Source organism: Acomys minous (genome assembly GCF_964271855.1).
Source record: "Acomys minous genome assembly, chromosome: 4".
NCBI classification, from domain to species: Eukaryota; Metazoa; Chordata; class Mammalia; order Rodentia; family Muridae; genus Acomys; species Acomys minous.
The window spans coordinates 96659830-96671099 of NC_140486.1; the positions used below are offsets into that span (position 1 = coordinate 96659830).

Below are 11270 nucleotides of genomic sequence, written 5' to 3' on the forward strand. Positions count from 1 at the left end.
TCTCTTTCCGGTTTTTTTTACTTAGGGCACTTGTCTCCTCCGCCCCCCTTGGAGCAGCACTGTCTTCTTAGTCTCCCTTTTGACTGCTGTTTTGTTCAGTCATCTTCTGATATTAGTTTTCTTGTGAACTACTTACTGTTGCTCTCCATTTGGGCCCTATTCATGTTTGGTACAGTAAGCACGGTAAAGCCATCTGTGTGCCACACAAACAGTTTTTTAGGTCTACTATTTTCTTGTAAAAAGTTACTCATGGTTTTATTTCTGCTTCTTTTTTTTTTTAAATTTCTGCTTCTTTCATCTAAATTAAAAAACATGCTTTAAGGAATAAGATTCAGTGTATTTTAATAATTCCATACAATTTGATTCATTGCTATTTAGCCAACAAAATGTTTGTAAATTATAACAGTAATTGTTTGCTGTTCAGTTTCTGATGGTCAAGAATCAAGGTTCGGTGGTCCTGGTGCTGAATCTTACTACAGCTTGCAGATCTGTAGTCAACTCAAGAGCCCCCTGGCGCTAGAGAATCTGCTTTTAGGTTGCTTTTTAAATGATCATCATCATTATTATTATTTAGACTTAGCCATTTTATAGGTATAGGTGTTTTGTTGTGCATCATGGGCATGCCTGGTGTCTGTGCAGGCCAGAAGAGGTCATTAGATCCCTTGGAACCTGAGTTACAGATGGCTGTGAGCCATCATGTGGATTCTAGGAAGCAGACCCGAGTCCTCTGCAAGAGCAACAAGTGCCCTAAGCTGCTGAGCCATCCCTCCCCTGCTAAGTTTTCTTAAGTGGTATCAGTAGGCTTCTTTACCTGCTGACTTTTTCCAGTTCCTTCCAGCTTGGCTTTTGTTATTTGTCCCACAAGAACAACTGTGAGAGAACAGGTAAATGGGAGAGCTTAAGTAGTGTCCTCAGTATTTCATACTTGCTCCGATGTGCTATTCCATCCTTTTCCACATTCTCTGGTCACACCATATTCTGTTGGTTACACAGATCAGTCCTGGCCTTTAGGAAGGGGACAAGTTAAGCAGTTAGACATCATTGGTGTCATAGTTCTCCTCGCAGCCACCAAATGGTTCATGTTCACCCACATGCAAAATATACTTGCCCTAGCACTGTCATCTTACAGTAACAACTCAAAGACCACAATCCCACCATCCGAATCTGCTTCTGATGTGGATGCCTGTCCTGGAACTCACTCTGCAAACCAGGCTGGCCTCGAACCTACAGAGATCCACCTGCCTCTGCCTCCCGAGTGCTGGGATTAAAGGTGTGCACGACCACCACCCTGTGATGCTTAGTGTCTTGTGATGAGTTAACCAGGGACCTGTGAGGCCCAAACAATAGGGTAGGTATCTCCCGTTCATCTAAGATGCCACAGCGAAACGCCTGGGGTAACTGCCTGAGGGGAATAAAATGGAACTCATGAAGGAGCCATTGGTCCACAGCAGTTCTAAAATTGAATGGCAAATGCTGGATGGTCTTGATTAGGTCTCAGGTCTGGGATAATTCTCCATGGCTCTGTGCCTTGCCCTCTAGCCTCTGCTTCCACCCTCTGAGTGAGCCCCAGAAAGCATGTGCTTCACAGCTGATTAGTTTTCTCCTTCTCCTTCCTGCTAATAGAATTTTAGGAGCTCAAAGACTTCCTTTTGTCTTGCTTCCGCCCCTTTCAGTCCAAGCTGGCTATGTCTGCCCAAGTGTTTTTTTCTAAAAACTTTCTGGCTCTTTGGTGAATTTTTTGCTGGATTCCTTTCCATTAGTTAAAAACCACAGGCTCCAAAAACCTCTGAAATTAGCTGTTTCAGTACTTTAGGCTTTTTTATACAGTGCTCTTAATTAAGCTTTATTGTTTGATTAATTGGATTTGTGAGTTGCATCCTTAATTTCTTTATTCCACCTTTTGTTTGAATGAGCTGTGCCTTTGACCTGACTGAAGATTCTCAGTCATAACCCTTGATCCTATCTTTTGCCTAGGATTTGGTCTCTGCCCAGAACTGACTTAAGTTTTAGCACTGCTTTACATTTGGAAGGCCAAAAAGAAATTAAGAAAAAATCATCAACACCCTGGCTCTTTCTATTTAACAGCTCTTGTGTTTATCTCATCTTACATTAGGGGTTAAAATAAAACTAAGCAGCCAACAAGCTGCTCTTTGGGCATGGATCAGAAGTCTTAGTTACTTCAGGTAAGTCCCTGCAGGTGTGGTACTGATCACATTTCCCCTTATGCAATAAGGATGCCCTTGTACTTTCCTCAGTATTACCTCACTTCCTCCTGGCCTTCGCCTGCATCCTGATTCAGGACCATGAGGCTTCCACCAATAGTGTTTTTGGGGCCCTTGGTTTTTCTCTTATAGTCTTCAAAGCCTGCTTTCTGATTCCAGAGTCATCACCACAGTTGTGGTTATGGAGCCACGCCCTTTACAGAGGTTAAGATTTGTATTGATAATCTGTTGCTACATAACAGTTATTCCCATTCTTAGAAGGAGAACACAATATGCCTTTGTTACTTCACACAGGATCTGAGTGACGGGAATCAGAAGGGGTCAGCTGGATGGTTCTGGCTCTAACACTCCCTCCCCCCACACTCCCTTTTTTTTAAATCCACTTAAGCCAGAGAGCCAGGAGCCATCCTCTTCTTGTTCACTCACTATTCCTCCTGTAATTTGTCAGCCACTGAGCCTTACACATTTTGCTTCTGACATTTCTCATGTCCCTTCTTCCCCATGCTCTGTTGGTTTAAGTGACTATCTCTGTGTTTCACCTGTACTGTTGCAGAGGCTCCTGCTTCAGTTATCCTCCACCCTGCGCCCAGGTTTAAAAGTTCAGATATACGGAACTAGGCTTGGTGCCTCCTGACTGTGATTGAAACACATGGGAGCCTGAGGCAGGAGATCTGCGGCCTATGCCAGCCAGGGTATATATTAAGTTTCAGGCTGGCCTTGTCTACCTCTGAGGCCTTGTTTCAGAAAAATAACAAAGCAAAATGAAGATCTAGAGCTAAGGGGGAAAAAGAAAAGCAAATCTAATCATGTTTTCCCTAGCGGAAAAGCTCCTGAATGCAACTCCCATTGCCTGCAGGTAGGACAGAGGGCAAATCCCTTGGCATGTCATGAACTACCCTTTTCTACTTCTTGTATCTTATTTCTTCCTAACACAAACCTTATTCTTTATCCATACTGAACTACTTAGGAGTTCCCAGCTTTGCCAAGCACTTGCTTCATTCCCTCCAATCTTTGACTAATGAAGACATCCTTTATGTAGCTTTAAGTGAAGCTAAGAGGAGCTTTGTGCCACCCCTGAACCTTGTGCTGAATACATTTATTTACACTTATGATTCCTTTGCTTGAGAAGGAAGTAGTTCAGGCAGGAATGGTAATTTATTTATCTTTGTTGCCCTGGCATATAGTACTGTTGCTTGGCACATAATGGCAGTAAATACTTGTTAAATTGAATTGAAGTTTGATATCTAGATCAGACAAGTCTTTTGTTGTTGGTTTATTTTGATGTTGGGAATTGAACCTAGGGCCTATGACATACTAAGCATGCATTCGACCATGAGACCAGCCCCTTGCCCTGCATCAGGAAACCTAAGATGTCTGGTTCTTCATTAGAACACAGTGTTAGTTGTGGTGTCTGTTCAATCTTTAATAAATGAAGACCTTGAAAATGCTGTCTTAGCTAACAAAGCAAAGTGAACTAAAGGAGAAGTATTAGTTTTTATAAACCTGTTGTGTCTCAGAGTCTTATGCAAGGTCCATTTATGTATTTTTAAGGTTCCATGCTAAAAATGGTGGCAAAAGGTTGTTTCCAGATGAGGATGTTGGTGAAGTTTACATAAAGTACTGAGCCCTCAGAATGAGTGAGGTAGAAGTCAAAACCCTGATTAGTGTGGTTCTAAAAACAAATATCAGGCCACCTGAGAGAATTTTAAATAAACACCAAGACTTAGTGGCATTCCTTTGTATAGGACCTGCAATTTTGAACGTGCTTTCTCTTTGATCTCTGCTAATGGCTTTTTCTGCTGAGTCTGTAGGGACATCTCAGCACTGGTAAACAAGTTCTGTGGTTGATATTAGTATAATCCACCCGTTCATTACTGCACTTGATGTCTGCATCAAGCAGATGTTTTCTTGTTACTGTTCTGTGCTAGAGAATGGGCTCCGAGCTCTGACATACTAAGTCTGCTACTTTACCTTGCAACTTAGGGCATCTGTCTAGCTTCTCACTGGCCAATGGTGGCTTTGATGGTTATGTTTAGTGTTGGATAATGTGAAACTGGAGATGCTGCATCAGGCATCAGGTAACAAAGCAAAACAGATAAGAGCACTTTGTCAGTTTATATTCATGATATTACAGGCTGTTAGGCTATGTTTTTTAGCCAAAGCCAACCAACCAACCAAACACTGGCAACCCTTTTTGCTTCTGTAGTGATACCTGATGGTGATAGAGTACTCACGGTTAGGATATTAAACAGTAGGTGGGAGTCACGATTCACATGCAGTTTGTATTTGTGCTGGACATATTAAAATTAACATTCTTTTTTTTTTTCCTCCCAGCTGATGAAGAGTTTGATGAACTGTGTTTTGAATTTGGCCTGGAACTTGATGAAATTGTATGTATAAGACATTTTTTAAAAAAGCTGTTCTGTCTATGAGCTTAATTTAAAAAATGTTTTCTTATTACTGTTGGATAAGCCCTGAGGTGGTATTGTTTGATGAATTTGTGTTGCAAATTTAATACCTTAAACATTTTTTATTTGAAACAATTTTTCATTTTTGAGTTTTATACTACAATTATATCATTTCCCCCTTGCCTTTTTCTCCAATCCCTTCCATGTACCCACCCCTCTTTTCTTTAAAATACAAGGCTTCTTTTTTCTTTGTTGTTGCATACATATGTGTAGACACACACACACGCACACACACACACATACACCGTTTCCAAATACATAAATATAACCTGCTCACTCTGTATATAGTGTTACTTGTGTGTATGCTATCAGGGCTGACCATTTGATAGTAGATAAACAATTGGTGTGTATGAGCTTTTTTTCTTTAAAGAGTTCGCTGTGTTTTATCGTTAGACTTTGGCAATTAATATGGGGATTTCTGTATTATGTTCTGAGAAGCGTTGCTTGCCTCCTTGATCTTACAATTTGTCCTGCCAGGCCTCGTTTTTGAGAAACAAATGATTTGCTTTATATGACCACACATAGCTTCTGGGTCTGAGCTTCCTGTGCTTTGATTTTGTAAGGCTTAGGTCAGGTGGCTGTAAGCTGACTCTTAAGTATTGTAAGCTCAGCCTTCACACATGGGCTTCCTGAACTCAGTCAGAAGATGACACGGATGCCCCACAAGTAGCAGGCTGCTTTCCAGTCATACACCTTCCCTTCTCTGGTCAGCATTCCAGCTGTCTAGCTTTGCTTTCTTCACTGAAGAACATTCATCTTATTATTGCTTCAGGCAAATCCTATTTCAGGGTTGATTCTTTTTCTTTGGCCCTTCTTCATCCCATTCTTTCCTTTCCTTTTAACCTTTCTCCTTCCTGTCCTCATTTTTATCATTTTCTCTGATTTTACACTTTGCCTCTTAAGTTTAAGGACCAGGCTAGATGTTGTTTTAAGGGCCTGGAACAGCCTTGAACAGTCCCAGCACTGTGTTGACCCATGGCTTTCTCAAGGGTGATGGCCCACAGTGCCTAGTGACCAAAGTGAACCCCCCTCCATGCAAATACAGATTGTAATTATTTTTCCTCTTTTCTCTCCTCTCTCCTCCTCCTCCACCTCAGTTTTTGATCAGCATATGGAGAAATGGGTTTCAGTGTGACATTTTGTGTGCGCATATGTCATTGTACATTGTCCTCCTCTGTCCCCTTTGCCCTTCTCTGATGACCTGCCTTTCTCTCGATAGCAGGTTGTCATTCTCACTGTGGACAGGGGCTTGAGTAATCACCGTGCAGTAGGAAGGTGTCTTGTAAAGCAAAAGGCCTGGCATGTGGCCGAGCTCCCTCTGTGGCTTTGGCAGGTCGTTGGTGGGATTCCCATTAGCTAGCATTTCCACACAAAGGGTCACACAGTAACACTTGAAATTTAACTGTTCAACCTTTGCCTAAGGTCACGTGTGCAATATAACTTAGTCATTGTTAATTTCTTAAATATATTTATAGTAGCCTATTGTTTTAAATAATAATTACAAAGAAATAGGAGGAGAATTTAACTTTTTGGCCATGATTATTACCGTTTTCAAAAATGTGCTAATCTCTGCTGTAACATACTACCTTATGTACTACCTTATGTATACCCAAGGTCTTCTAAGCTCTGCTACGGTTACAGTCGCTGCTGTGGTGGCTCCTCTTGGCTCTGTCAGTTTGCTGTTTCTCTATGGCTTCCGTTACCTCTATTGTCCCTCATTCTCTGCAGCTCTGCTCTCAGGGTGTTCTGATTTGCCTTACTACACTGTCACTTTCATCTTTATGGTCCATGGGACTGCTTGCCAGAGTTGCTGTACTTCTGTGCTGTTCTTTCATATGGTGACTCATCTGGATCTTTTTAACACCTTTGTTGTCCTCTGTGTTTTCGATGATGGCCTCGGTTTCCTTAGGATGAAAAACTTTCTGTGTAAGGTGTCGGATAGTAAGTATTTTAGGCTTTGTAGGTTATATTGCCTCTGCCATAACTCAGTTGCCTCAGTGTATGACAGTAGATAATAACATATATAAGTGTGCTTATTTGTGTTTCAGTAAACCGTTATTTGCAAAAACAGATTGGGTTTGTGATTTGGCTGGTTGGCCACTGTTTGCTGATGTTGCTTTTTAGACAGATTATAGTATTCTAGGATGAAAAAGAGTATTTTTCTGTCTGTTATGATTATAACACATGGAACATTTTTTGTGTTATTGTTGTAGAGAATAAATATATCTTACAGTTCATTAAACTTTCTTGGCTTGTTTTAGACATCTGAGAAGCAAATCATAAGCAAGGAACGAGGTAACGTGAAGGCACAGGGGGCCTCAGACATTGTGCTTTACAAGATTGACGTCCCCGCCAACAGATATGATCTCCTGTGCCTGGAAGGGCTGGCCCGGGGACTTCAAGTCTTCAAAGAAAGGTAAGGAACTGCGCACATTGCTGAGTTCACTCGCCTCTTTTCTCCCAGTTGCTATCAGCAGTCGATTTTAAATTTCTAGGAGAAACCTCATATGGGTAACACAGCTTTAGGTCTGCATAAGCGGTGATTGGGAGATAAGAGTCATGTGGACTGTAGCCATTTCAAAATTGGGAGGACATGGGAATGCAAGATCCTAGGCTTACCATAAAAACCCTTCAGCAGCGTTCCATGGTTTCCCTCAGGAACCACCGAGGAGGTTGTTAATTAGACTTGTTACAGTGTGAGGAAAAAGTCAAGGTGACAGTGGGCTTTATTTGCTTTTGTGTTTATGATCACAAGGAGCTGGGGAGGGAACCCTTGTGGACATTTTGACTATGGTGCATGTATGGTCTTGGGCTTGTTAATTGCCTTTTCTAGTTTTAGTCTCTTGGTGAGAAATGAAGATTTTTAAAGGCCCTTCACACTCAACATGCAATAAATGTAGAGGGTAATAAATACGTAAGATGAAGACAGAAATAGAGTTATCAGAATTAATTATTTTTATTTCCTTTCATGTCATTTCGTCAGTTGCAAAAGAATAAATGCCTTTGGTTACTGGGCTAGATCATGAGATTATTGACATCTTTGGAATAACGATTGGTGGTTTAGTTAAGTGGTTTGAGTTTGGGGGTTGTTTAATTACTTTCATACATCAAAATTAAACGACTGGATTTTAGGACCAGAGGACAGGATCTGTACTTTAATTTTTAAAATTCATGGATGTGTGTGTGTGTTGAGAAAGGAGGCCTTTTTCTGTATTCCTGGCGGGCCTGGAACGTATTATGTATATCAGGCTGGCTTTGGATCTATGGTAGTCCTGTCTCTTGCGTTCCAGGTGCTGGGATTATAGGCATGTACAGCCATTTCTTTCTAGGATCTGTATTTTCAATAAATACTTTGTGAATGTTTATTTCTAAACAAAATTAGGAAGTGATTTCAGGCTTTGCAATTATAAGTGTGTCCCATAAGACAATAGTGTCTGCATCATAAGAGAGCTCAGCCTCTGGAACCCTTCTGAGCTTCAGCAGACTCCGCAGTGGGCTGTATATCATACAAGTGGGAGAAGTGCTGACTTAAAACAGCAGTACCTGCCTTCAGGTGATGAGCGTTGCCCAGAAATGCCTTCAGACTGCCAGTTACCAAACTTGCCTACTGCTTTAGCTGATACAGTAACTTTAGAACCACGAGAAGCCATATTTTCAATTCCAATAAATTTTATAAAATCTTGTGAGGGAAGCCAGGCATGGTGGCACACGCCTTTAATCCCAGCACTCAGGAGGCAGAGGCAGGCGGATCTCTGAGTATAAGGCCAGCCTGGTCTACAAAGTGAGTCCAGGACAGACAAGGCTGACACAGAGAGACCCTGTCTTGAACTGTCCCCCTCCCCCCAAAATCTTGTGTTGGAATGAAAGTTAAACACTATTGAGCCCAATGCCTTGTACAGTTTCTCTGTTAATGGCTTTGTAGTCTTGCTGGGACTCCAGTGCGAGACTCACTAATTACCATGGGGTATTCTGTGTGGTTTTTGGACAATTTTAAAGTGTTAGGAAGCTTGCAGTTTTTGTTTTTATTTTTAACATTCAAGGGAAGCTGACTTACCCTAAGTTAACTTATTTTCCTAATTCTATTGAAGTATATATATATTTATGCACTTTATATTTATAAGTATAAGATGTAATTATTAAATAGTCTTACTATTTTGAATAACATTGTTTCAATATTACTTTAGGATAAAAGCTCCAGTATATAAACGAGTAATGCCTAAGGGAGAAATCCAAAAATTGATTATCACAGAAGAGGTAATTAAAAAGTTCTTATTTTCCCCCTGAAAACCTCCTTTTATGCATGTATTAATAAGGTGGGAAGGAGAAAGCAACAAAGCCAACCCTTCTGCCAAATGAAATCTCCTGTGCTTATGTGTTATGGATGGGTGTGCTTTCAGTTTCTCAATCGATGGGGCTGGAGCGATGGCTCTGAAGTTAAGCTGCTCTTCCAGATGACTTGGATTTCATCCCCAGCCCCCATGTGGCAGCCTACAGCCATTTGTAAACCCATTTGCAGGGCCTCTGTGTGCACCAAGCATCCATGTGATACATAAGCATATATGCAAGACAAAACACCTGTACATATAAAATAAAATAATAGTCCTAAAAATATTGTCATTTTATTACTAAGAAATGAAAGAAAACAAAGTGCTTGTTTTCAGTAGGTAATTTTTGAAAGTATCAATTGCTTTTATAAAATCCATTTGGGCCAGGCATGGTGGTGCAATCTTGTAATGCCAAAACTGTTGAGGACACAGAGGTCCTTGTATTCACAGAGAAGTACTAAGAGAACCAGGAATGTTAATTGAATAGGAATTAAAAATCAAATACCTGCATTCCACACAGAAAGTTGAGAGTGGATTTTGTTAAGGACCTGGTGATCTTTTTTCTTATCTGGGGAAGCAGACCTCCCCCAAATTCCCCAGCATGATCATGGCAGATGCTTCCCCCAGACCATCACCGTCCTTAGAGGAGCTGTCACTTGTGCTTTATGGCCTGCTGCCCTCTGTGCTGTCGGCCAGAGACCACGCTAGATTTTAGGCCTTTTAGCTATAGAGCACACCCTCAGGGTCACACATATGATGTAAAGGAGTTCCTATGTGGTCACACCTCAAGCTGTATTGTGCACCTGGAACTGGACTGACTGTTGCCTGGAAAGCTTTCCCCAAATTGTGCTGTGCTTTATGCTAATAGTGAGCTGCCTGGCGTTAGACTCCTGGAGTCTGATCCAGGTTGAAAGTCAGTCTGTACTAGGTTTTCATTTTTATCTCTCCATCAGGTTTGCTTCCCTGTCTTAACCCTTGCAGGGGCCCCCCTCACAGAGCTTGGGAGGTGGAGGCAGGAAGATGAGTTGTTCAAAGCCAGCATCATCGATAGAGATACCCTGCCTTAAAAAGTCCAAACCAAAACAGAGAAAGAGCTTGAGAACTGAGCGATACGCTCAGCGCTGGAACACCAGCTTAGTCAATAGGAGGCCCCGTGTTCAAAGTCTGCTGCCAAACATTTTGGTGAAATAAATAAGATACATGTGTAGTTGGGATATGGTTGTCTAAATTGTGGGGCATTCAAAAAATTATAAAGGTAAAATGTGGATGAATTATTTTGGTAAAAAGTAAGGCCTGTGAACAAATAATTTGAAGATTTTAAAAAAATTTAGTATATTTACTGAAATATAAATTCCATTTGTATAACGCCTGTATCTGCTGCTTATCACTTCATTCCTTGTTGATTGGCATGAATATATGCTGGTTTGAATTAAAATTTGTGACCCTGTCAGGAGTGCAACCATTTTCTGTGGTAAAATGTTTGATAAAGGAAAGCCATAAAATTAACTGTCTTGATGGTGTTCGCTTCCAGACAGCTAAAGTGCGCCCCTTTGCTGTAGCAGCAGTTCTCCGGAATATCAAGTTCACTGAAGATCGATACGACAGCTTCATTGAGCTTCAAGAGAAGCTACACCAGAATATTTGCAGGTTCGTTGGGCTTTGTCCTGATCCCCCTTGTCCTCCTTTCTCCTGCTTCCTTTCCCTCCCTTCTGTCTCACACCCTTGTCCCATGTAACTGCCTGTCTCAGTTACTGTTCTGTTGTTGAAGAGGCACCATGCTAAGACAACTTAGAAAAGGAAGTGTTTAGTTGGTGGGGGACCGCTTGCTTCCAATTTTAGAGGGTTAGTCAGTGATCATGGTGAGAGCATGGTGGCTGGCAGGCAGGCAGACAGGCAGGCAGGTGCTGAGAGCTTTACATCCAGATGTGCAGGCAGCAAGTAGAGAAGGCACTGCCTGGTATATAGAGGAATTTTATTCCTAGAAGTTTTCTTGTTTATTTTCTTTCTGTTTAAATTATTCAAAAAAATTACATTTATTAAGTATGATTTGTTTGTTTATGCACTGCTGGGAATCAAATCAAGGTTCTTGTGTTTGCTATAAATACTCTACCATTGAGTTGTTTGCCTTTAACCTTGCTCAGATAGTTATTAATGGATTATGTTACCACAATAATTTAAAGGATGGTCTGCCATTTAAATATGGAAAAGTTTCTGTATTTGGTCCACTTTTTGAATAAGTACAATGAAATTTTAAC

General features: G+C 41.1%; 1 protein-coding gene across 1 annotated transcript in view; it reads left to right on the top strand.

Annotated features, from left to right (window-relative positions):
• The window catches only part of FARSB (phenylalanyl-tRNA synthetase subunit beta), a 62196-nt gene that overhangs the window by 1902 nt on the left and 49024 nt on the right, over positions 1-11270 (top strand). The window contains exons 2-5 of the mRNA XM_084778376.1: positions 4557-4612; positions 6952-7106; positions 8875-8944; positions 10547-10662. Of these exons, the coding sequence (XP_084634502.1) occupies positions 4557-4612; positions 6952-7106; positions 8875-8944; positions 10547-10662 (397 nt within the window). The remainder of the gene's footprint in view (positions 1-4556; positions 4613-6951; positions 7107-8874; positions 8945-10546; positions 10663-11270) is intronic.